The following is a 26516-nucleotide window of genomic DNA, read 5'->3' as shown; positions in this document are numbered from 1 at the left end:
GGACGAGAGATTCTGAAAAATACAGTCCTCTCCAAGCTGTATTTGAATGAGTGAATGAATGAACGAATGAATGCAGTCCTAGCACAGAAGCCACAGAGTCAGGGCTGCAGCCTAGCAGAGAAGCCAGCCTTCGTATCCCCGGCTGGGAGAGCGGTCTGTGGCCTCCTCAGTCAGGGCACAGGACTGATGGCCTTTGCCTAAAGGAAGTGCCATATTCTCTCTCTCTCCTGCTCTCTCTCTCGCTTCTCTCTCATCCCACCCACAGGAGAAGCGCATCTATGATCTGAAAAAGAAAAACCAAGAACTAGAGAAATTCAAGTTTGTACTTGACTACAAAATCAAGGAGCTAAAGAAGCAAATAGAACCGCGAGAGAATGAGATCAAGGTGATGAAGGAACAGATTCAGGAGGTGAGAGCCATCTGGGACACTCTGGCCGCTTGGGCGGTGGGCCACTGTCTCCTCCCCGACTCTTCCTGACACTGGCCGGGGGGCAAGGGGACAAAGCTCTCGTCACAAGCCCTGCCCCCTCCCCAAGGGTGTGGGCCCCACACTGTAGGGGAAGCCCCAGAAAAGGCCCGGCTGGAAGGTCAGTGGTGCAGAAGTGAAAGGCTTTCGGATTTGGCTTGTGGCCGGAGGCTGGGGTGGGCCTGGGCCCTGCCGGAGCCGCAGTGCGCTCGCTCTGTGGGGCCTTCGGCCACCAGGGGGCGGTGCGTACTCAGCCACCGGCCTGTCGCCAGGGAAAGCGCACCCCTCCCCTTCGACATCTTTTCTATCAGGAAATGTTGGTGGGGGCGGGTGCGCTGCTGTGTTTGGACTTCGTCTGAGGAGCAACGGGAAGTCATGAAGGCTCTTGAGAGGAGAGTGGCAGCCGCGAGTGTGTGTTCTGGGAAGCAGACAGGATGAAGGTAGAGAGGAGAGATTAAAAGCAAGATCAACAGGACAAGGGCTCCCAAGAGTCCAGTGAGGGACAAGTGTCCCCTTTCTGCCCCTCCGCCCCAGACATAGCATCTTCTTAAACACATTGCAGCTGACAGTAGGGTCCACGGTTGATCTCAAATCGAATTCCTGCGGCTCCTGGGTGGCCCAGTCGGTTAAGCATCCACCTCTTGATTCCTGATTTTGGCTGAGGTCATGATCTCAGGGTCATGATCTCAGGGGCAGGCTCTGTGCTCAGCAGGGAATCTACTGGGGATTCTTTTCTTTTCTCTCTCTCTTTCTCTCTCTCTCCCTCCCCCTTACCCCTCCCCCACTCGTGTGTGCGCGCGCGCTTTCTCTCCCCCCCCAAATAAATAAATAAATCTTTTTTTTTCTTAAAGATTTTGTTTATTTGACAGAGACAGAGAGAGATCACAAGTAGGCAGGCAGAGAGAGAAAGGAGGAAGCAGGCTCCCTGCTGAACAGGGAGCCTGCAGGGCTTGGTCCCAGGACCCCGAGATCATGACCTGAGCTGAAGGCAGAGAGACTTAACTCACTGAGCCACCCAGGCACCCCTAAATAAATAAATCTTTAAAAAAAAAAAAAAGACCCTGAGGGGTGCCTGGGTGGTTCAGTCGTTAGGTGTCTGCCTTTGGCTCGGGTGATCTCAGGGTCCTGGGATGGAGCCCCACATCAGGCTCCCTTCTCAGTGGGAAGCCTGCTTCTCCCTTTCCCACTCCCCATGCTTGTGTTCCCTCTCTCCCTGTGTCTCTCTCTCTCAACTAAATAAATAAAATCTTTAAAAAAAAAAAAAAAAGCCTGAATTCCTGACTTCGCCTTCCTCCTGTTTCCTCTTAGTAAATGGTACCACAATCCCCCCAGGTGCTTAAGGTATAAGCCTAGACTCTTCTCCATTCTTCCCTTCCCCTAACTGCTGTCTCCAAACAGTCACCAAAGACAGCTCCAACCCAGGCCTCCTTCTTCTCTGCTGCCTCACGTGGGCCCAAGCCTCTGTCGTCTCTCATCTGGACTTGACTCCAGCCTCCAGTCTGGTCTCCACACAGAGGCCACAGCAAACCCCCAGTGGTGTCCCCTTCCACCTAGAATAGAACCCATACTCGCCAGTGGGGCCCTGCGTGATCCAGGTGCTACCCCTCTCCAGCGCCAGCCCAAAGTCTCTCTGACAGTTCTGCTCCCCACCCATTTTCGAGCATTGTGCTGAGCAAGCATGCAAGTGTGTCAGATTGTCCATAGCCTCAGTGGAACTGGATCCAAGAGCTATGGTGGGTCTGCAGGGAAGACGTCGGGTGGTGGGATCAGTCCAGGGCTAGAGTGTTCGGAGAGGGTATGTCCTCGTGGCAGTGACTTTCTCCCTGGCCTCTGGGAAAGGGGAGGATGTCCCTAGCTGACCACAGAGCTGCCTCACCTGGGCCTCCTGGCAGTCCGGAAAAGAGCGAACGCCCCACTTGCCTGGAAAGTGACCGTACTGCAGCCCCCCGAAATCACTGTCCCGTTTCCCCTTCTCATTCTCGGGGAGACTTACAGTGGGGTCACTTACTTGCCACCCCGGCTCACTGGAAGGATTATTCACTTTGCCTTTGGTAACTGGGCTACCCACGCATTGATTCCCAGCAGAGTATCTCTACACCCTGTGATACCATCAGGGCCCCTCCTACCCCGACCCCTGGTGCCAGCTGCCACCAGGACTGATGTCTGGGCCCGATTCCTCCACCTGGGGGGGGGGGGCGGACTCTGATTTTGGGGCCTCCCTCTGGGGGGGTCACAGACCTCTTGGGCCCATCCACTGCGTGTCTCCCGTGAAGTTCCTCTTCCTACAAGAAGGAAGCTGTAAGCAACTCAGGCTTGTTTGTGGAGCTGAGACCTCTGTGAATGAAAATCTAATACTTCCTTGATGGGGGTCTCTCCTGGCACAGAGACTTCTCCAGCTTCTCTTTGATGATCCTAGGGAGAGAGTGTCCAGACCCTTGTGGTTGTACTTCACACTCTTGTTCACTCATCAAGTGCTACTGTAGGGGTTTCTAAACCTCAGCATTTTCATGTTTTAGGGTGGATAATCTTTTGTTATGGGGATAATCTTTTGTTATGGGGAGCTGCCCCACACATTGTAAGGCACTTAGCAATATCCCTGGGGCCTATCTACTAGATGCCAGTGGCCACCCTCCCCTACCCCCAGATGTGACAACCAAAAATGTCTCCAAATGTTGCCAGATGTCCCCCAAGTGGTAAAACGCCTCTTTCCTGCCCCCTCCCCCCAACTGAGAATCACTGAGTGTGAGGAGTAACACATGGAAAAGTAGATGGGATTTCCTCCCCAGGAAGAGGGTGCTTGTTCCCACATACTGGCTAGTATCCTAGCTGTCCAGCCAGCGATTCAAATTCAGCATATTTCACAATTTCTCTATGAAATAGGTTATTTCTGTTCTCAGCAGGTTTTGATGCTTTGCCTGTATTACTTCCTTTCTAACCTAATCTGTCGTTGTTGGCTTCAAGGCTATAGAGAAAGAGGCACAGCCAGCTGTAGGCACACCGACATGACCTTGGGGAAGCCCAGTTCTCTTTTCCAGCCACCGTTCCCTTGGTCTGGGCACCCTCGTGTTGCCTCCAGACTGGTCCACCTGGCTCCAGTCTTGCTCTCTCCAGTAGGACTTCTGCATCGGGCCCATGTGACCCAGCTCAGCTGACCTCTCCGGCCCCCATCCCCCCTCCTCACCTGCACCCCTCCTGCAGCCCCCTCACCCCCACCCCCCACCCCAACACCTGTAGCCTGCAGAGATGCACGCCCCAGGTCCTCCCTCTCTACCTGGAGTTCTCCTTCTCCACTCTGACCTCCCATACCTATTTGTCTCACAAAACCTGTTTGAGCCTCCCTGTTCATGCAGAGGGTGCTTTCTCCCTGGACCTGCCCTCCTAGCCCTCTAGACCTGCAGCCTCTTGAAAACTCCCTCTTCATCAGTTCTGTCTCCCCAGGCCTGGCATGACTGGCCAGCGCTCTCCAGTGGACACGTCCTTTCTTGAGCTGCACACAACCCCACACCAGCTGTGTCCTCCACAGGTGGACTGGCAGAGCCCCGCCAACCCTGCACGTTTATCTTTCCACTCCTCTCCCAGAAGGCAGGTTGCTTCAAGTGCCCCTCTCCTCCCTCACGGGAGCTCCCCTTTGCCTTGGACGTTTGCCATGCACTCATTCATTCAGACGCGTGTCTACTGAGTGCTGCCTTCCTTCCGGACACCGGGTCAGAGGGCTCTTCTGTCTATACAGACTGCTTCCAGTCACGACGAGAACGTTCTACAAGCTTCCCCTTCATGTCCAGAACACGGACGTGGCTCACTCAGGCTTCCTGGTACCCCAGAATATGGTCAGGAGCTTTCAAATCTGACCAAAGGGCCTGGGATAGACTAGACAAGCTACTCCATCCAGCCATTAAAAAAAAAAAAAAGACCCAGTGAACTAGCCCATCTCCCCAAAATAGCGAACCTCTCTATTAACAGGAATACTGGTGTCCACCAGATTTGGGACATCAATCAAACATCACCCCTTTGCTTTTGGCAGAAATTAGATCAACTGAGAGCTTGCATACACCTGGTCTCATCCTAAACAAGGTCCAGTTGTTATTCTCATGTCCCTGGTTAATACAAACACAGTGATGAGTAAAAAATATCTTGCAGAAGCTCATTAGTGGTTTCTTCCTTTTCATTCGAAGATGAGACATTCTCCTCAGTTGTACTTTTCAACAGAATGACAGGCGGAGGGTCCTTCAACTGGGGAATACCTACCTGCTGGTCCCTTACAACTCTCTGCTTTGGGATCGACTCTGATAGCTTGGGGCCCCAAAGGGTCAGGATCCACTCACACAATTTCACAAAGTAGGCAAGGAGAGTGCTTCTCTGCAGAACCCTGCCTCAGGTTCCAGGTTCCAGCATTTGAAAGCCACCAAGCAATAGAGAATTCAAGAAAAGAAGGTAATCAGCATGGCTGAAGGAACGGGGAAACGAAGACAGAAAAATTCAGAGCCTGGTTATAAAAATACATGGTCTGCCTCAATATATCCGCCAAGGGGCGGGGGCTTTGGGGATGGCAAGGAGTTAAGAAGAAAGGTTTTGGGGGGCCTGGGTGGTTCAGGTAGTTAAGCATCTGACTCTAGATTTCAACTAAGGTCTTGATCTCAAGGTCTTGGGATCCAGTCCCTCATCAGGCTCTGCACCAGGCATGGAGCCCACTTGAGATTCATTCTCTCTCTCTCTCTCTCTCTCTCTCCCCCTCTTCCCCTCCCCCCAACACTGTCCTGTGTGTGCCTGCTCTGTCTCTCTCTCTATCTAAAAAAAAAAAACAAAAATGTCGGGGTGCGGGCAGTGGAGAAGAAAGGTTTCATTGCAGAGGACATAGGTGGGAGCTAGAAAAGAGATGCCCTGGTAGCCTTTCTTATTCTTGACTTTTCCCCCTTGTTCTCTGTAGATGGAAGCAGAACTGGAGCGTTTCCATAAGCAGAACACGCAGCTGGAGCTGAACATCGCGGAACTGTGGCAGAAACTAAGAGCCACCGATCAGGAGATGCACAGAGAGAGACAGAAGGTGTGAGGATTTCGGAGTCTGGCAGATCTGGGCTTTAGAATCTGGCACCTGTCTGCAGCGGGCAGCTGGCTTCCAAGAGACAGTGCCAGCCCATTGCTAAGATACATTCCCATTTTAACTCGCTCTCCCCTTGCTCACAGCCCTGCCTGGTTTCATGCCCATGCAAATGCACGTGACTGCATCCATCTGAGACTAGGAGGACTTTGGGTAAAGTGCTCAAGGGGATGGGAAGCCAAGCATCATAAGGGCGCTTGCGGCATTGGCTTGTTTGGCCTGGGAAGGAATATGCTCAGAGAGGTCATCGGTAGGCAGTGGGAAAAGGTTTTGACTATCACAAACAAAACAAAAACATACTGAAGCAAAGAGAGCTTCAGAAATTGTTTATTCCGGTCTCTTTAGGTAATTACATAAGGCCAGAGGGATTAGAAGGTTAAGGCACCCATAACCAAGCAGTGTACCCAGAGCCAGCACTGGGAACCAGGTCTTCTGCTCCTGAGCCAGGACTTGGCTGCACCCCCATCCCCCAGCCCAGGGCCCCCCATGTTTGGTTCATCACTGACTTTTTCCATTCCCCACATTAAGCACTGACTCTATACTGGGTCAGAATAGAAGCTGCGAGCCACCACCGTGAAAGGACGCAGATCCCACCAGGTGGCTAGGTGATCTGTGATGTGTGCATAGCAATCCTGATGCAAGGTGAAAGGTTATGATAGATGAACAAAGGGCTACAGGAACAGGAGGCAGGAGAGACCCTCCAGGTCAGGGGAGTGGGAGGCTGGGTATCAGAGAAGGCAGGATGGAAGAGCGAGCCTCTGGCCCAAGGGTGCAGATGCAACCAATCTGCCCAGTTTGGTCATGTTTTTGCTACCCTCTCACAACAGCGCTCCCGTCAGAAGGATGCTCCCTGGGTGAACTCAGAGAGGGGACAGGGAAGCGCTGGTCCAGAGACCTGCAAGGGAGAAGCGATACTATCCATCTTGGCTCAGAAAGGAGTAGCGGGACCACTCGGGCTTCCTTTCATCTTTTAAGGCATGTGGTCCTGAAGGGAGTCTAGAGCCAATGAAGGAATCTTCTGGGGGGACTTTTAAAGCTGAAGCTCTTCGGGCAGGTGCCCATGGGTGTTAGTACCTCTCTCCACCTCTGGGCTGTGGGCCCCGCTAGGTCTCTGTGTCCTGGCAGCCAACCATGAGCCCCAGAGGCGGTGTGTCTCGTTGTCCTGCTGCCATCTGCCTTTCCCCTGGAGAGCCCCTGGGGGTGCCGGAAGTACATGCCTATGGTTGCAGGAGCGGGACTTGGAGGCGCTGGTCAGAAGGTTTAAGACAGACCTTCACAACTGCGTGGCGTACATCCAGGAACCCCGGCTCCTGAAGGAGAAGGTCCGAGCTCTCTTTGAGAAGTACGTGCAGCGGGCGGACATGGTGAGCCCTGCTCCCCTTTCCCGCACTCACCTGCTCTCCGGCCCCACCCTGCCTCCCTGAGAAGCCCTTCTGCCCCTCCCCCCCCCCAGGTGGAGATCTCGGGGCTGAACACGGACCTGCAGCAGGAGTATGCCCGTCAGCGGGAGCACCTGGAGAGAAACCTGGCCACTCTCAAGAAGAAGGTGGTCAAGGAGAGTGAGCTGCACCGCACAGATTACGTCCGCATCATGCAGGTATGGCCGCTCATCAAATGGCCAGGGGCCACTAGCTCTCTCCACGGCTTTCTCTTTGACTCCTCTCCTCTGCCTTCCCCAAGCTTGACCTGGCTGAGGCCGAGGCCCAGAGCCCCCTCCAGGTTTTTCTAGGTGCTCCCTTGCCCACCCTGGCCCCATCAGCGCCCATTCCTTTCCACCCCCAGCCCTACTCCACAGGCATCCTTCCCTGTTTCTGCCCTTCTTTATCCAAGGCCCTCCAGGGTCCCGCCTCCCTGTCTCCTAGCCCCACTCTGGTCCTCCAGCCATAGGATTTTAGCTCTCCCAAGTCACGCTCTGCTCTTTTCTCTGGTTTCCCACTCCTATTTCACCTTAATTTGTTTTGCTGCTTTTCATTCTGCTACCTGAATCACGTGATCCCCGGTAGCTGGTTCCCTCTGAGCACACACCCCTTCTCCACCCGCTTCATCTGCCTTTTCTGGTGCCTCAGGTCCCTTCCCTTATCTCTCGGGTCCAGAGCCAACCACACCCACGATAGTGCTGGCCCTACTCTGATTTAATGAGCTGTCCACACCCACCTCCCAGGATCCCTCACCCGGCTGTGCAGAAAGCGCTGACCCCATTCCCGCCGCGCCTCCACTTACACACATTATCAGGACTGCTAGGCAGGATTCTGCTGCCAGATTTCTGCCTGAGTATCAGTATCGTCTGAGGCAATTAACATGATTTAATATCAAAAGAGAACATCACATTTATAAGGCGCATACCTTTTTATATTTATATTTCTTTAATGCCATAATTGAAATACTAGGATGGGGAGGGACTGCAGTTGGGTTGAAACAAACCAGTTCCCAGCTCAGCCAGTCCCTGCCTGGGTGAGCAGAGCGCATCCCGATTCAGGCCAGACCCAGGCGCGGCGGGTCTCTCGCACCATCCTAATAGCTGGGCCCCTGCCTCAAAGCACCCCACCCTATCAAACCACTGCCTTCCTCCTGGGCCACCAAAGCGGTCGAAGCCCAGAGAGAGGAGTGCATTCCATGGGTGGGACTGTTTAGGCACCAGCAGCAGAGACACAGAGCCCCTGCTAAGATCTCAAGGCCCCCAGGCACGGAGCCCCCACTGGGTTCTGGAATGCAGTGGGCTGGGCAGTGGGACCCGGACCATTATAGGAGCAGTTGGCAGCTGGGGACGTTGCTGAGCCTTCACCTGTGCACAGGCCTGAAGAGCCCTCCAGGGGTGGGGTGCCTCTCTCCATGCCAAGCAGATTTGGCTAAAGCAAATGTCAGTCCTAGGAGACGAAGGAAAGGGAACGGAAAGCCCACAGGCTAGCCCGACGGCACAAGCATCAGCATGAGGCCACTCAGGACAGGCACAGGTCTTCTTTTGCTCCCTGGGACCCCAGAGGGCTCCTGCCCACGTCTGCTGGGCAGGGTGAGAGGGTGGAGGGAGCAAGGAGACACAAGCAGGGCTCCTGCCCAGCCCTGCCCCTGCCTGATGGCTGGCAGAGGGAGCTGTCAACCAGGGGAAATCCCTGGAACAGTGCTTTCTTGAGCAGCTTTGTAAATCTATGTGCTGTGGAACTCAGTGGATCCGTAGATGTTTCCTCAGACAATAGCAGGGAGCCAGAGCTGGGCCGAGAGGCAGGGTTCTGGGGCCCTACCCCTTAACCTGGGAGACGCCTTGCTTACAGTAGGCTCAGGTATCAGATTTGGTTTGGAAGAAAGGAAAGGAGGGAGGGAGAGGGAAAGAAAAAGAAGAAAAGAAAGGAAGCGAGAGAAAAAGGAAGAAAAACTTTTAAAGCCACTGTTTTCAGTTATAAAAGTGGTTTCCTTCTTTGCTATTCAGCTGAAGGAGAGGGAACAGGCTAGGACCTGGCAAGGTGTCAGGGCAGCAGAAATGAGAGTCTGTCTAAACCTGGGTTATCCTGCCCCAGCCACTCTTCCTGGGGGAACTGGGGGAAATTCCTTCTCTTCTCCAGGGGACTTTTTCTCTATATGTAAGATGGGGAAGAAAGTAGCCACCACAGCGAGTTACCGTGGGAACTGAATGCGATTAACCACCATAAAGCACGAGACCCTGGCTGGGACAGGACAGGTGCTCCCAAATGCCCTCTCCCTTCTGGTCCTCCCACCGAAAGACCTACTCAGCAACCAAGGCAGAAGTCAATGGGAGAGCTTGGAAGGCCATCCCAGCAAGGACCAGGGCTGCCTGTGGACTGTGGACGTGATGGGGGGTGTGTGTGGCCAGACATGTCCCAGACTCCCCAGCAGGTGGCCAGCCCTTCCCCCCTCCCCCCCTCCCCGGCACCCCGCCTTGCTCTGCGTCCTTGGGTGCCAAGGCCCTGGCACTTAAGTCCAAAAAAGCAAGGAAGGCCAGGGCAGAACCCCAGAAAATGAGGTCACTGTCTCATTTACATGTTGAGACAGGAGCTCAGGGCCTCTGCACTGGCTCTCTGGCATGCTTGCAGAGAGGAAGGTAAGAGCCGCTTTGAATACAAACAACTAGGACACACATTTATTCATTCAGGACACAATTCTGAGGGCTTCTTGCAAGCCAAGCTCCTTGCCTGGCCGTGGAAGATTCCGAGATGAATGTGATAGCATGCCTACACTCCACAGTTCCTGGTAGGAAACTTAAACCAGGTACTGACAATCCCTGCTCAGGACAGTGTATCCAGTGCCATGGGCCTGTCGGAGGGGCGGCCTTCAGGGCCCGGAAGAGGCCCTTGATCTGGGCCTTGAAGGGGAGTAGAGGTGGTCAGGGAGCAAGTGGAGGAAGAGCCTTCCGGGCAGAGAGAACACTTGGGAATGGGCCCGCAGAGAAGAGCGAGGTGTCTGGGGTATTTGAGGGCCCAGGAGACCTTCATCACAGAACTCCGGGGACAAGGAGAACAAAGCCCGCTGGAAAGCAAGTAGCTTAGGGTCCCTTGCCAGAGCTTTCCTGGCCACACCGAGAAGCATAATGTTCCTCTTAGAAGCAGGTGCCACCCAAGGTTGAAGCAGGGAGGGGTGTTTTCTGTTGAAACGATCACCTCAGTTGGCAGGGGGGGAAAGGCGGGTGGCGGGAACCCCCATGAGAAGATGGCTGCCTGTTAAGGGGAGAGGAGAAGTCCTTGGAAGGGGCTAAGTTGTGACATCAAAATACAATTCAGCTTAGAAATGATGAAACGTCAGGTCGGATGTGAGAGAAGGGTTAAGAGAGGAGCAGAGAGATGCCTCGTCCATGCAGTTAGGCAGACGGCGATCCCACCAGCGGTGGTGGGTTCTGGAGAGACGCCACGGTCGGAGGGCTCCCGGCCTGCTGCCTGCACTTCCCACACTGCCCTGCGCGGCCATATTCTTTAAGGTGTCAACGTAGGGAAGACCGGTAGGGGGTGCTATAGGCATTCCCTTCCTTCTCCCTTCAGGGCTGAAGGCCCTGTCTGGGTCAGTCCCCGCCCCTCCACCAAAGGCAGTCCTGGACCGCTGAGTATAGCCCTTTTGTTTAGAAGGTTTTCTATAGAAATGGACTTTAGCATTCTCCCAGCAGGTCATACATACCCAAAGACCTGACACTTGATGGACCCCAGGCCACATTTTTTCCTGCAGCAGAGGAGCTGGGAGGGTTGAGGGGAGCTGGAGGATTGGAGGGGCTTTTGAAGGTGGTGCTGACTGAGGAGGGACCAGAACAGAAGACTCAGCAAACCTGTCGCGTCCACATGTTAAGCTCACACAGCTACCCAAAAGCGTATACAGCTGACCTCAGTGTGACTCTGAACTCCTGAGAACACAGACCACGCCAGAACGAACTGTTTAAGGAGCCAAACTTGTACTTTTAGGGGACTTCCGTGGCCAACCACATACTATGTGAGGTGTTAGAATGGGGTGGCGTCAGTGAGGGGTGGAAAGTAGACTCTGGGAGGCAATGGTCCTAGAGGCCGATGCAGCTAGATTCAAATCCCAGCTCTACCACTCTGTGCTCCCATGGCCTCAGTTTGCTTAAATGGAAATGAGTCTAATAATAACTTCTTATGTCATAAGGTGGTTGTGGGGATTAAATGAGTTACTCTATACAAAATGTTTGATGTGCTGCAGGGATCTAATCAGCGCCTGAATTTATGATTACTCTTATTGTCGTCATCATCATTTAGTGCCTCAAATCCTGCTTCACCCCCTTGGTTCCAAGCCTGAAACACTCTTCCCTGCCCCCCACCTCCCCAGAGAGCCTTTCTCACACTGGGTGAGTGCCCCTCTTCAGACTCCCATGGCATCTCTAAGCACTGGACCCAAGCTGGACCTCCCGTGGTCGCCACAATGACCAGTGCACAGCAGGCTTCCAGGAACTTGTTCTTAGGTGATTTTTATGCATGAGTAAGTGAATGAATGAATGAATGAACAAATGAATAAACAGAACCAGGAACTGGGTCGCATCAAGTCATGGGTCTTTATGGAAATATTTTCTTTTCTTTTCAAAGATTTTATTTATTTATTTGCCAGAGAGAGTGAGCACAGGCAGACAGAGAGGCAGGCAGAGGCAGAGGGAGAAGCAGGCTCCCCGCTGAGCAAGGAGCCCGATGTGGGACCCGATCCCAGGACGCTGGGATCACGACCCGAGCCGAAGGCAGCCACTCAACCAACTGAGCCACCCAGGCGTCCCAAGTCATGGGTCTTGATCACACTCTAATAGGGACTGGGTCACATCTGGAGGCCCATTTAGGTGGCAGGTGTCATGGAGGTGTCCGAAGCAGGCAGTGGGGTTAGAAACAGGCAATCGCATCAGAAAGTACCGGGAGCCAGAAGTCCCAACCATGGTAGCATGGTTTTTGAGGGTGGGGGGATGGGGAGACACTAGGGCAAGTACTCCGCCTGGAGTCATCACGGTAGTAGAGCGGAGAGAGGCTGAGAGCTGGCTACGAATCACAGGAGGAAGGTGAACACAAGATCCAGGGGAGGCACAAAATTGATAGGACTTAGTGACAGAAAGGACGGAGATGAGCAAGGAGTACCTTAAGATACAGCTGGAGAAGGCAGGCCAGATGGTACCTTCAGCTGTCTCTAATCTTCATTCTGGTTATTGTTACTTTATTGAAGGAGGCAAGCGAAAGGATGCTAAGTGACGCCCATGAAGAGGGGAGTGGAACGAGCCCCTGAGCCAGAGCAGGTTTGCCCCAGTTCCCTGAATCTCCCCTAAACCTCTCTTCTGTCTGGTCTCCCCGGTCCAACCTTTACCCCCTAGTTTTTAATTTCCTTGTTAGGAAGAATCTCGACTTCAGCTTGATATCTACTGCATTCGTTATTCATTTGCTACCCATCCCACAAATATTTATTGAGCGCCTCTTACACACAAGGCAGAGTCCAAGGTCTTAGAACCAAATACATACATATTTAATTGAGCACATCACAATAGAAAGTCAGCAGTGGAGAGGTTCCAGGGGAGGAAACTGGCAGCGAGTTTAGTTGGAGAGCATCTGGAAAGGAAATGTGGGAGATTCATCACTAAGGCCTGGGTTGCTTAAAAGAGTAAAAGATCAGCCAGAGAAATCTGCTGACTTTGGAGGGAAAAAAGCACAAAGCCCAGCCTGAAAACAAGGGATCAGCAATTGGGCATGGCGTCCAAGAGAATTTTTTTAATGAATGCTGATATTAAGTGATATACTAAAAACCTGAAAGTATATCTGACAGGCTCAGATAAAGAGGCTCTGGAGGGAAAGAACATGTCAGGATGTCTCCAGGTGCTTGGGCTCTGTGGGCATATCCTCCCAACAGAGAAGTGGTTGTCATGTCTCATGGACTATAGTGCTTGGGGTCACCCTGTTCTCTGGGCCGACTCCATGCTTCCCACTATGGGAAGTGTCCCGAGTGGTGGTAGTCCCTGGCACAGGTCTGTTTTATGGGGATTCAGCCTGCATTTGCCCTTTTTTTGGTACTCTGACCCTCGAGGACTTTGCTCCCCATGGAAGGTCTGGCCCTCAGGCTGGCGGCAGCATCTCTTAGGAGCCAGTTCAAAATGCAGAATCCCAGGACCAGCCCCAGGCTGACGGAGTCAGAAGCCACATTGAACAGGATCCTTAGGTGATTCCTTTGTACTGTCACATGAGAAGCAGTGCTGGGGACAAGCCAAGCACAGAATATGCTAACCAGTCCCTCTCTGGACCCATGGTGACAGGGACACCTCCACGGAGCCACCCTCAGTGCCCTCAGGCTGAGTGTGAGAAGGAAAGCAGAGATTTGAGGTGTGGGAAGGGAAGACAGAAGTGACTGCTTGGTTCCAGGTGCAGAGCCCCCACCATGGGCCTCCCCTGCACTTTGTGTCCGGCAATATAGAACAGCTGCAAGTTCTGCTCACACCAGCCATGTCTTAATTCTGTGTCTTTCTCTCGCTGTTCCAGTTGTGTGTGACCCCCCACCCCTTTTTCCCTTTCCTTTGTAACTCCTTGCAGCCTCAGCCCAGGGATCAGTTCCTAGGAATCCACCCTGGTCATTCAGGCAGGGCTAAGTGCCTTTCCTTTGTGCCCCACCCCTCCATGACAGCAAGGTGACCACCACGCTCAGATACACCCAGATCCCCCACTAAAACTTCACCTATTCAAGGACAGAGGCCAGGTCTTACTTTCTATATTCCTCAGGATTAGCACAGTGCCTGGTCCATAGTAAGTACTCAAGTAAGTATCGGATGGATGGATGGATGGATGGATGGATGGAAGGATGGGTATTTGTCAAACACAAACAAGAGAAGTGAACTGTCAATGGGTATAGCAAATGTTCATTATTCATTTATTTTCTGTGCTCCTCACTAAACAATATGCTGCTGAGGGCAGAAACCATTTCTCATTTCTGTCTGTATCCCAGGGCCATACCAGATACCATATAAAGGTAGGTTCAACAAATAAATGGGGCAAAGTGAATAAAATATAGCACAGTACTTAAGAGCTCAGAGCTCTGGAGCCAGACTGTCAGAGTCATTCTGCCACTTGCTGATTATGTAATCTGGACAAGTGACATAACCTCTCTGTGCCTCAGTTTCCTCTACTATAAAATTGTGATTAAAATAGAATTTCCTCATAGGATTATTGTAGTACATAACACATTCAGTTCATAAGGAGTGCTTAGAAAAGCATTGTTGTTGATGCTGGAAAGGGTCTGGATGCTTGGGACTGGTACACTCTATCTGTACCTTATGTTGCCAGAGTCCACCGGAAGGCAAATCAGCTGGTGCCTCAAGAGGCTGATCCATGAGCTAGGATAAGGACTCGTACCCAGTAGAGGAATCTGTGTCCAGGCCCAATCCTGTCTGTTTCACACGCCCTCAGCCCTAGGCAGGCCCTGTGCCCACTGATCACTCATCCGTCCATACTCATTCTCTCTTCTTTTCTACAGGAAAATGTCTCCCTGATCAAGGAAATTAATGAGCTCCGCAGGGAGCTCAAGTTCACCCGCTCCCAAGTCTATGACCTTGAAGCAGCTCTGAAACTGACCAAGAAACTTCGACCACAAGATGTTCCAGAGACAGGTAATATCACCAGTGGCCAAAGGGGATGAGCACTGGGATCAAGGAACCAATGGCAGCCATAAGGAGGTCTCCCTTTGGCTTCCAAGGCTGCCTTTCCTGATTCTTCCTGCATCAGGTCACATCTACCCCGTGGTCTTCTGGGAACCTCTCCATGCTGTACACCTGCTATCCAAAAGACCTATGAGGCACTTGCCACATGCAAACATGCGCGGGACCAAAATCCTTGGCGTTAGCTATAGTTTTAGAATTCAGAATCTTTCCGATTTTAGAAAGAGCGTACTATATACTGCATATTACATAACATCCCTAGAGGAGTCTGAGGCAGGGTCCTGAAATCAAACACATTTGTATTTCTGTAGTGAGACATGAATATTCACACTGAACTTCATAAATTTTAAAATACTTTACATTTTTAGAGCTTTTGGCACTTTAGGATTGAGGATAAGGGATTGTAGACCCGTGCAATTAAAATAAAGACAAAAAGAAAGATTAGAAATATTCAAATGGAAAGGGGAAAGAATGACATTGAAATAGTAAATGAGTTAGTTACTGCAATTATATCCTACAGTTCCTCTGAATTTTTGACAGCCAAGGCAAAAAGAGAAACAGAGAAACACGATAGTTTACGTAGTCCTCATTTATGGCAAAAGGAAAGTTTGGAGGTTTTTTTCCTAGGGAAACAAACCTTTCCCTGGCTCTAAATTTTGTCAGAAACTTAACACATGGATCCTTATGAAAGGGCTGTTAAATAACACAGTGGACAGCCTTTAATTGTATGTCTTCAGACTATTAAAAAACACTCTTCAGGTATCCATTTCTTATCTGGACAGTCAATAAAGATAGGGAGTATAAGGCATTTCCATGGAAAATTGAGTCAGTGTGGTTTGAGTATATTGTTTTCTGGTGGTTTACTTTCAGGAATAGAGCTTAGAAGCCTCGATGAATGGAAACCTGCCATTGGCTGTGGATTGAGTCTTTCCAGTATCAGTTGTCTCATGTGCTATGGTCACTTAAGAGGTTATCATTGGGAGAAGGTGACTGAAGTATACACAGGAAGTCTCTGTAATTTGTTGGGACTCTTAAACTATTACAAAATTATACATATAATTGTGACAACACAATACAATTATATGTATAATTGTACCCTTTTCATTAGAGTCAAGGAGTTGATGCAAGAGGGAACTCTAAGTAGTGACAACATTAGGTCTAAAGAACTGACACAAAAGCACAGTATGTGGGATGCCTGGGTGGCTCAGTGGGTTAAGCCCCTGCCTTTGGCTCAGGTCATGGTCTCAGGGTCCTGGGATTGAGCCCCACATCAGGCTCTCTGCTCAGCAGGGAGCCTGCTTCCCCCACTCTCTCTGCCTGCTTGTGACGTGTCTGTCAAATAAATAAATAAAATCTTAAAAAAAAACAAAATAAAAAAATTTTTAAAAGAGCACAGTGAGTGTTAGAAAGATTGAGATACCTGACTTCTTGGAGATGCAGGGGAAGTGTAGATGTGCCTGTGAACAACCACAAAACCTCCCTTTAAAAAATGTTTCAAATATGCCCAAGTGTCCTAGCAAATAATCAGCTGAGACCTCCTCAGGATACTGTATGATATAGCCAAGTTCTTCTTATTGCTATTGTTGAAACACTCAGGCATATTTAAAAAAGGGAAGAAAAGTCTAATGAGTTCCCATGAATCTATTCCCTGACTTCAACGAGTATCAGTTCCTGTCACTCTTGCCTCATCAGTATCCATAGCCCCAGTTATTTCCTCTCCCATCAATATGGATTATTTTAAAACAAACCTGACATCGGATCATTTGTGTGCTATAGTTTTACTCAAGGAAGATTTCATTTGTAGCAGTTGACAGATATTCCAACTATCTGCTTTGATCATGAAGAACCTAAGTCTGACTTCTAATTTTGAACATGGGGCCACCAAGACAAGTTAGCTCAAAATATATATCCTCAAGTGGTGTAAGATTGACCAATTCAGTTGGTTTTTTAAAAAGTTTTTATCTGGGGGTGCCTGGGTAGCTCAGTCAGTGAAGCAACCAACTCTTGATTCAGCTCAGATCATGATCTCAGAGTCATGAGATAGAGCCCTGTGTTGGTCTCCAGGCTCAGCCTGAGATTTTCTCCCTCTGCCCCCCACTGCCCTGTAAAATAAACAAATAAATCTCAAAAAAAAAAAAAAAAGAATTCTTTATCTGAACAGGACAGGTTGCCATCCCCAAACCACTATTTTAATTTTAGCAGCATTTATATTAAGTTTTCATTCACAAAACAATGAACTAACAGGTCTAATAGACACACCTGCATGTTTTTCAATTATTAAAACCATATAATTAGAACTTCCAAATAAAGATGGCTAATTAGAAACCTACTAAAATGACATAAATAAACCATCAGATCAAAGAAAACAAAGAAAGAGATACAAAATATTGAAAGCTGGAAAACGGAAAGATAAGTGGTAACTGACTTCAGAGACTCCTAGGCCAGAAGTGGAGAATCTAGAAGAAACCTAATGTACATTACAGAACCTCCTCAAGGTTCAGGAATTAGCTGAAGCACATATATCAGGAGGTAGGGGTGAAGGTGGGGCTAAAAACAAGGGAAAGTCTTTAAGAAGCTGTTCAATCTACGTTGTAGCCAATACAATGGCTAAAAATAGATGGATCATGAATGAAATTCCCAAAGACCAGAGAACAAAGGAAAAATCCTACAAACTTCTAAAGAGCATGGGGGAGGTTTCATGCAAAAATCAAAAATCCTAATTGCAGGATACAAAATCAACAGAAAATCAGTTGCATTTTTATACACTAACAATGAGCAAAAATGGAATTAAGAAAATAATTGCATTTATAATAAATCAAAAAGAACAAAAAAACTTAACTATGCCAGCAAAAAAAGTATACATTGAAAACAATAAAACATTGTTGAAAAAAATTAAGACATCAATAAATGGAAAAACATCTTATGTTTGTACTAACAGTACAATCCCTGTCAAAAATCTCAATTCAATTATTTTTTTTTACAGAAATAGAAAATCTATTCCAAAATTCACATGGAATCTCAAGATATCCCAAATAGCCAAAACAATCTTGGAAAAAAAGAACAAAATTAGAGGTGTCACATTCTAATTTCACACACTTCCTGATTTCAAAACTTATTGCAGAGCTATAATAATCAAAACAGTGTGGTACTGGCATAAAGACCGACATACAGACCGATGGAACTGGGTAGAGAGCCCCGAAATAAACCTTCACATATACTGTCAAATGATTTTCAACATAGGTGCCAATATCACTCAATGGGGAAAGGACAATATTTTCAGCAAATGGTGCTGGGTAAACTATACCCACATATAAAAGAATGAAGTTGGACCCTCACCTTACATCATATACAAAAATTAACTCAAAATAGACCAAGGACCTAAATGTCAGAGCTAAAACTATAAAACTCATAGAAGAAATATAGGAAAAAAGCTTTATGACTTTGGATATGGCAATGATTTCTTAGATATGACGTCAAAAGCACAGGCAACAAAAGGAAAATAAACTGGACTACATCAAAATTTAAAACTTTCATGCATCAAAGAACACTTTCAGCAAGAGTGAAAAAACAATCCATACAATGGGAGAAAAATATTTGCAAGTCATATATCTGATAAGCGACTGAGATCCGGAATAAATAAAAAACTCCTACAACTCACCAACAACCAAAATAATTTTTTTGATGAACAGAAGACTTTCACAGACACTTATCCAAAGAAAATACACAAATGTCCAATAAGCATATGAGAAGATACTCAACAGAAATCATTAGAAATATGCAGTTTTTGTTTGTTTTGAGAGAGAATGCACATGCATGTGCACACAGGTGCACAAGCAGAAGGGGAGGAGCAGAGGGAGAGAGAGAATCTTAAGCAGGCTCTATGCCCAGCATGGAGTCCAGAACAGGGCTCGATCTCATGACCCTGTGATCATGACCTGGAGCCGAAATCAAGTCAGATGCTTAACCAACTGAGCCACCCAGGCACCACAGAAATATGCAGATTGAAACCACAGTGAGGTACTACTTCATGCCCATTGTGATCACTATTACCAAATAACAAAAAAAAAAAAAAAAAAAAACCCTATAAGTGTTGGTGAATATGTAGATAGGAAAAGGAAGGAAGGGAAGGAATGAAGAAGGAAGAAATGAGTCAGATCAATACAGAATAAATTGGAAAACTATATGCTAACTAGAGGAGGAAACCTACCTTACAGAGGGAGATAGGTGAGATAAGTATCTGTTATTCTTGGCTCTGGATAAAGGAAAGAAAAAACAAGAGAAAAGATCTCTCCCTGAGAACGTCTAACCAAAAGTCCATACTCTGGCAGGTTTAAGTCCAGAATTTACACTTAATTTGTGGCTCAGCAACCTTGGCTGAAGATTTAGTTTCACTGGCAGTGTGTCCAGGTCCCAAGCAGAAGCAAAGGCAAATTTGCTAAGGAAGAATACATTTTAAACCCGGTTGTCAAAGAATTCCTATAGATAACGTTCTAAGGAACATGAACTCACAATCAAAAAATCACTAAATACAGGAGGAAATAAATCACCACGAGTGAAAAATGACAAAAACATCAATCTACAGAATAAAATCCACAAAGACCATGGATAGTTTATTAAAACAAGAATATTTAATATATTTAAAGAAATAGAAACTTGGAAATAAGACAAAATAAGAGTTTCCCAAAATTGACTAGGTAGATTTGGGAAAAGAGCCAGAAACACTCCTAGAAATGAAAACTACAGGTTGCAAGTTAGACTCAATGAACAGACTGAACAATGGGTTAGAGGTATCTGAAAGGAGACTTTGTGAACTGAAGGGATGAAGAAATTACCCAGACTGTAGCCCAAAGGGACAAAGGTGTAATAAGAAACAAAGAAGATGGGATGGCATAACCCAGCTCATGTCTAACTGAAGTCTGAGAAAGAGAGAATGAGGAGAGGAGACATTATGATAAAGAATAGCTGAAAGTGTTTCGGAATTGCTGGAAGACGCCATCATGAGGTCCAGGAAGCCCGGGGGCGCTCAAACTGGATAAATAAAAAGAAATCTATACCTAGTCTGCAGAAAACCAAAGACAGAGATGTTAAAAGCAGCCAGAGAACAGAGAGACTGCGTTTAAAGGAGTAACAATTCAACAGATACCTGACTTCCCAAGAGCAGCAGTATAAACCATGTAGGAATTCTGAAATAGAGTCTTCAAAGTGCTAAGAGGTAATAACTGTCCCCTGGAGTTATGTAACTGGTGAAACACAAGAAAAAAAATTTTTTTACAAACAAAACCAGAATTTGTCACCAACAAAACCTCATGAAAGGAACTGTCACAGAATATGTGTCAGGAAGAAAAATTACTCCAGAGGGAAGTCTGATAACTGTATAAAACAATACTAACAATGTCTAAATTGTGGATCACAATACCAAGACACAACTAAAATACTGAGCATTTAACCAGGGGGATCAAAGCTAAAGCATTCTAAGTCTTGTATTGTTTTGCAAGAAGGTTAAAGGTATTGATTTGCTTTGGACTCTAAGTTAAATATGCTGCTTAAACTTTTGAGGATAACTATTAAAAAAGAAAGAGTATATATACCTTATAAACCAGTAAAGGGGAAAACCCCCTAAATTTTGAAAAGGCCAAAAAACAAAAGGAAAAAAGTGACACCAACATAAATGCAAATAAAACAGTAGAAATAAATGCAAATGTATTAGTAGTCACATTCTTATTTCCCATCATTTAAAATCAGAACTTAATCTCCCAAAAGAAGCTTGCAGGCAGGGTGCAGAGAGGAGACTGCCCAGCTCTAGGTAGATGGCAGGATCAGAGCAGAGCATGGACTAAGAGGACATGGGGGATATGAGGAGCAAGGTGGGGACGGGGCCAGGAGGAGAGCACTGACTTGGCCCAGCCATGGAGGAAAAGGACAGGAGGGTTTACACACCATGGCACATGAAGAAGGACCATCAAAGGGGGACTCTGTAAGACTGAACCAAACTCTGATGAGCAGGCAGGTCATTCTCAAAGAATGAGAGAGAATTGGGGAGTGAAGAGAAGAAACAGGATAAGCCCAGCCCATGCCCTCAAGAAGCTCACAGGCCAAGGAAGGAGACAGAGGGGGAAACATTGGGCCCACATGAACTGCTCTCAGGAGGCAGAGCTGCACCCCTGGGAACATTAATGGACAATGTCACCCAGGCCAGGGATATTTCAGGAGACAACTGCTTCTGGAGGCCAGCCACCAGCCAGCAGCTGTGTCAACCCTGAGCTGTCTTATAGCACTGCAGTGTCTGATTTCCCCCCATGCCAATTAGGATACTCCCTATCCATTACCTCTCACTGCCAAACCTCTGAGGTTCACTGACATCACCCAATGATTGCAGAACCTAGAGGAGCTTAAAGCTACAATCTGCATCAAGATCCTTATAGCACCTGGTGAAGCACTGGGACAAAGAGAGGATGGTATGGCCAGTGGCAGGGCAGAGTCAGGAAAATTCCAAGTGCTGGAATATTTCCAGGCTCAGTTTGGTACATATCTCCACGACTGTGGCTTCACAAACACAGGATGGATCTCTCTGGGCAACGAGACAATAACTAAGTATGAAAGCCAGCAGGGAGGGCACAAAGTTTAGTCCAAAGACTACGCTGGTAACCAGGAAAGAGGAAGTAGCTAAGGGAGCAGGTGGAGAGGCAAACTGAAACTAGGCAGAGGCAAGTGACACAGGTGCTTGGGCTTGTCGGTTTGGGTATGCTGTACCTCCCCAAGGGTGCTGCTCTCCCCAGGGCCAGGCTACAGCTTGACCAAAAGGATGGTTATCAGGGGCAACCTATAGCAGCAGGAGGAGGAAGGGTCAAGAGCTAGAAAAAGAAGAAATACTAAAAGATCAAGAGCCTAGATATTGCCAAAAAAGAAAAAGAGTTGAGGAGCAAAGGTAAGAAAAGAATGGTCTAGATTTCTCTAAGGAAGAATGGGACGAGTCAAGCACTCTTAATGCTGGCTCCATCTTCAGACCAGTTAGAAGCCTAAGGCAAGGCTGGCCTCTGGGCATTGCTGACAACTTGCTCCTTGCAATACTATCTTCCAACATGGATTCTTTTCTAGAGTGAACTTCTGAGGTACAGGGAAGAGTTGGCAGTGGGTAGGAAAGAGACCACTCTTCTGCTGAGAGGAGCTTGACTGGGAGCTGGAGACACAGATTGTCAGCGAAGTAGATGTCAATGTCATCTGTGAAGAGTTGGGGAGAAGACGGATTTGGCAATAACTTCTTGGATGTGACACCAAAAACACAAGCCCCAAAAGAAAAAATAACTACATAAAAATTTAAACTCACATGTATCAATGCACACAATCAGCAGAGTCAAAGGGCACACTTGGGATGGGAGAAAATATTTGCAAATCACATATGTGATAAGGAGTTATGGCCAGAATATGTAACGAACTCCTGCAACTCAACAGCAATAACAAAACAACCAGGTTGAAAAATGGGCAAAGGACTCAATAGACATTTCTCCAAAGAAGATGCACAAATGGCCAACAAGCACATGAAAAGATGCTCAACATCACTCATCATCAGGGAAATGAAATCAAAACCACGATGAGGAACGCCTGGGTGGCTCAGGTGGTTAAGCGGCTGCCTTCGGCTCAGGTCATGAACCCAGAGTCCTGGGATGGAGTCCCACGTCGGGCTCCTTGCTCAGTGGGGAGCCTGCTTCTCCTTCTCCTTCTACTGCTCCCCCTGCTTGTGTTCTCTCCCTCTCTCTGTTAAATAAATGGTAAAATCTTTGAAAAAAAAAGAAAAGAAGAGAAAACCTGAACTTTCAAAAAAAAAAACAAAACAAAAACCATGATGAGATGTCACCTCACATGCTTTAGAATAGCTGCTGGAGAAGTATTGGTGAGGATCTGGAGAAACGCGAACCTTAGCGCACTGTTGGTGGGCACGTAAAATGGCGCAGCCACACAACATGGCAGTTTCTCAAAACATTGAAAATAGAATTACCATATGACCTAGAAACCACTTCTGGGTATATACCCAAAAGAACTGACATCAGGTTATTTGTAACCCCATGTTGATAGCAACATTATTCACAGTGGCCGAAAGGCAGAAGCAACCCAACGTCTATCATTGAATGAGGGGATAAACAAAACGTAGTACATATACATGCAATAAAATATTCTTCAGCCTGAAAGAGAAATGATTTTGACACACGATGCAACACAGATGAACCCTGAGGACATCAGGCTACGTGAAATAAGCCAGACGCACAAAAAGACAAACACCGTGTGATTCTACTTGTCGAAGTTCCTAGAGCTTTGTGTTCTTAGAGACAGAAAGCAGAACAGTGGCACGAGAGTTCTTGCGAGAGTTCTGGAGAATGACTATACAACAATGTAAATGAACTCAATGCTACTAAACTCTATACTTAAAGTGGTGAGATGGTAAATTTTATGTTATATTTGATGACAATTTTCTTTAAAGAGTTAGGGTGAGGAGTTAGAGAACAGGTCAAAGTTCAGAAGCACAGCCGGAGAGGGCAATGAGAATTTGCTGACTACGGGCAGGAAGTTCGTCTGGGGCTGGAAACTGAGAATTTGAATCTCATAGGTAGCACACAACAGGCCAGGTGTGAATGGGCGGTTGGATGATCTCAGGTTCAGGCTGTGCGGAGCACACAGGGCAGGAGGACAAGGCGTCTAGAATCTCGAGGGTGCTGTCAAGAAGATGGCAGAAGAGACCCACAGTGGGCCTAACTGGACAGAAAAAGTAGTGAATCTAAAAGGAACCCATTTGGTGGGTAAAAAATGGAACTGTCCAGAAAGAAGAGATCTATGCTCAGTCAAAGAACAGAAATCTTGAAGGCAGTGAGTGAGGTGGGAATGGGAGGATGGGTTACTACGGTAGAGATTTAAAGGTGTGGGGTCTTAGGCCTGCTGAGGGAGGGGAACCCACAGAACGGGTGCCAACATGGCATGGAGGCCAAGAACACGAGTGGTGAGAGTTCAGCCTGTGGGGTCCAGGGAATGGGAGGAGCCACGGATCGTCGTGGATCTGGCATTGCGTGGGATGATGGCAGCTCCTGAGACAGGAGGATGGAGTCTGGAGAAAGTCCTCAAGGGGCGTGAGTGAGTTGCCAGTCCAGGAGGGTTAGAGAGGGGTCTGCCTCCTGGAGCAGGGGCCTTATGTGAGGAGGAGGACTGGGGGCTTTGGAAGCCGACCTAGGTCAGCAGGAGAGCACCACCCTGCTTGGGGAGTAGGGCGTGGGGGGATGAGCAGAGCCCGCTGGAGGGGCCTGGGGCAGGCAGACTGGGGGGGGCTCAGGACACAGGCTTTCTCACTCTGGAGAAACCGTCTCTTCATTCCTCCATCTCTGCCAGACAGTGAGAGGGCCTGTCTCTACCCCTAGCATCTGGGATTACTAGGTGCTCAATAAATCAGGGGACAGAAGGGAAGAAGAGGGATAAGCTGGTTTCAAAGACTTCACAGCAGTCCAGTAACAGGCCCACAGCAGTCCTGCTCTGTGCCTTCCAGTGTCCAGCGAGGACATGCCTGGAATCGCACCCACCATGAGACTGAATGAGCAAGAAGAAACCGGGAGAATCATTGAAATGCAACGCCTAGAAATCCAGCGCCTCAGAGACCAGATCCAAGAGCAAGAGCAGGTGCCGGGCTTCCACCCCCTTGCTGGAATTCGGCTTCCTTCCCTTGTCCAGTCAGAAGTGGACACTGAGGTCCAAACCAACTGATGCCCTCTGGTGAGCCATCTGCAGATGCCCCTGTGCCCCTGCCCTCAGGTCAACCTTGTGCTGTCCCTCCAGTCCCTGTGGCACTGGCCACACCAACCTCTTTGTCCTGCCCCGGGGAACTTGGAACATGGGCAGAATAAAGATAATTGCCAGCAACCATGTCCAACTCTCTGTTTACCCAGGGAGCCAGGGAGGGGCGACGGAAAGAGGGGATCCTGAGGACTTGCAGGGGCTGCTCCAGCTTGTCCAAAGCCGTCGCTGCTTATCCCTATCCAGGCACAGGGCTGCCTGTCACTGTGGAGACCAACACAGTGGACTTGAGCCCAGCTTCCTGCTGCCCCTCTACTCTCTCTGGGCCTCCAGGGTGTGGCTGCCTATACCCTGTCACAGGCGCCAGCTCATCCCCCTCGGACTAGTGTGTACCCAGTATGTCCTCTGCCCTCTAGGTGCCCAGGAAGGAAGAGAAAATTCAGGCACCCTCTGACTGACTTAACCACAGGGACAACAAACCGTGATATCATCGTGCCCGGCAGGTGGGCTAGAGCAGACGTCACTCCGAACTAGTCTCTTGGCTTTACCTTTGCAGAAGAAACAGGCTTGAAATGGGGGTCAGGGAGGTCAGCAGAGCCCCATGCTGCGGGGTCTTGAAGGCCAGAGATGACACTGTCCAGGGGCCAGCAGAAAGCCCCTGAGCCGTCCCTGCCCTCCATTCCCAGGCTCTTGCCACACTGGTTTCCTTTCAGTTGCTATAAAAGGTCAAGTTCTTCCTGCCTCCGGGTCATTCCACATACTGTTGTCTCTGCCTGAAATGCTCTGTCCTCACGCCTCACTCAGTCAACGTCCTCCTTCAGATGGTAGTTGAAATGCTGCTTTCTCAGAAAGACAGTCCCCGATCCCTTCCTCCCCCATCTGGATTACATGCGCCATATTGTTTTCCTTTATAACCTTCACTAGAACACATCCATCTGATGGTGTGATGCTGCCTCTCCCACTGGGCTCTCAGTGCCAAGGGTGCAAGGGCTGGGTCTGTTTTTAAAGTTCCCTTGCGTGTCCGGGTGGAGCATTGATGGAGGGACCCAACAGGGGAGGCTAGGGACTGTGGGGAGGATGCTGTGGCCAACCATGACTATGAAGACAGCTTCCGCGACCCAGATGGTGGCAGTGGAGATGCAGAGATGTGAATTCCTCTGACTTCGGCACCGAGGGAGTTAGCCCAACACAGGGAGAGGGAGAAGGATTTGAGAAGAAGGGACACACAGAGCAAACCTGTGGCTCTTCTGCCGGCCAGAAGGAAACTCACTGGAACTAGGACGCAGTGACATTCAAGCAACAGGGCTTTCGACCTAAAAATGCCTGAGAATCAAGACCTCACATTTCACCTACAAGATGGGCCACAGTTTCCAGGTGAGGAAAACCAGACTGAGAAGGGTGAAATCGTTGGCCCAGGCTCGTCCTGGTAAGGCCAGGATTGTGGGCCCGGGCTGCAGCAGCCTCCAAGTTCCAGCCATTTAAGCCTGCCCTGGAGGAGTCCCACATACAAACTGGGCCAGGTGGCAGAGGTGACAGGCGTGTGATGCCAGGGAAGTCTAGACCAGAAGTAGAGGGAGCTGATGACTCCCTAGCTCAGCTCACCTAAGCTGCTGGCTGGCTGCAGTCCAGCAGCTGGGAGGGAAGTGGAGGCAGATGCTCAGGCAGAGGGAGAGCCCTGTCCCAGCCGTGCCTAGCACTTGGGCCAGCAAGGGACAGGGTGTTTGCTCAGCTGCCCAGGGGGGCGGGGGGACCTCTTCTTGCAGGCAAATCTGGAGCCCGAGGTACAGTTTTGTTGTTCCGTGCCGACCTCCACCTCTCCATAACCAATGTCATGGCCAGACTGGCTCTTGTGGTTCTGATTATGATTCCAGACTCCCCGCAGCAACCACCATCAGGAAAGAAAGGCTTATCGTTTAGGGGACATGGAAATAACACCTGGGCCACACAGCAAGGTCAGGGTCAGGGGGAGGGAGAGGGAGGGAGGAGAGACAGCCATTCCACAGGCCTGGGGTTCTGCCCTATTGAGGTCAAGCGTGGGGGCCTATGGTTTCTGGGATCATTATTTAAAATATAAG

The 26516-nt window shown here is 48.9% G+C and overlaps 1 protein-coding gene across 1 annotated transcript in view; it reads left to right on the top strand.

Annotated features, from left to right (window-relative positions):
• The window catches only part of CFAP57 (cilia and flagella associated protein 57), a gene marked incomplete at both ends in the record, with an annotated part of 70882 nt that extends 46471 nt beyond the window's left edge, over positions 1-24411 (top strand). The window contains 6 exons of the mRNA XM_080800498.1: positions 266-409; positions 5391-5507; positions 6791-6925; positions 7015-7158; positions 14493-14625; positions 24197-24411. Of these exons, the coding sequence (XP_080656624.1) occupies positions 266-409; positions 5391-5507; positions 6791-6925; positions 7015-7158; positions 14493-14625; positions 24197-24411 (888 nt within the window). The remainder of the gene's footprint in view (positions 1-265; positions 410-5390; positions 5508-6790; positions 6926-7014; positions 7159-14492; positions 14626-24196) is intronic.
• Between the last annotated feature and the right edge of the window lie 2105 nt (positions 24412-26516).

Source organism: Martes martes (genome assembly GCF_963455335.1).
Source record: "Martes martes genome assembly, chromosome: 4".
NCBI lineage: Eukaryota > Metazoa > Chordata > Mammalia > Carnivora > Mustelidae > Martes > Martes martes.
The sequence above is the reverse complement of the archived record's forward strand: the minus strand, read 5'-3'. Positions and strand labels throughout refer to the sequence as shown.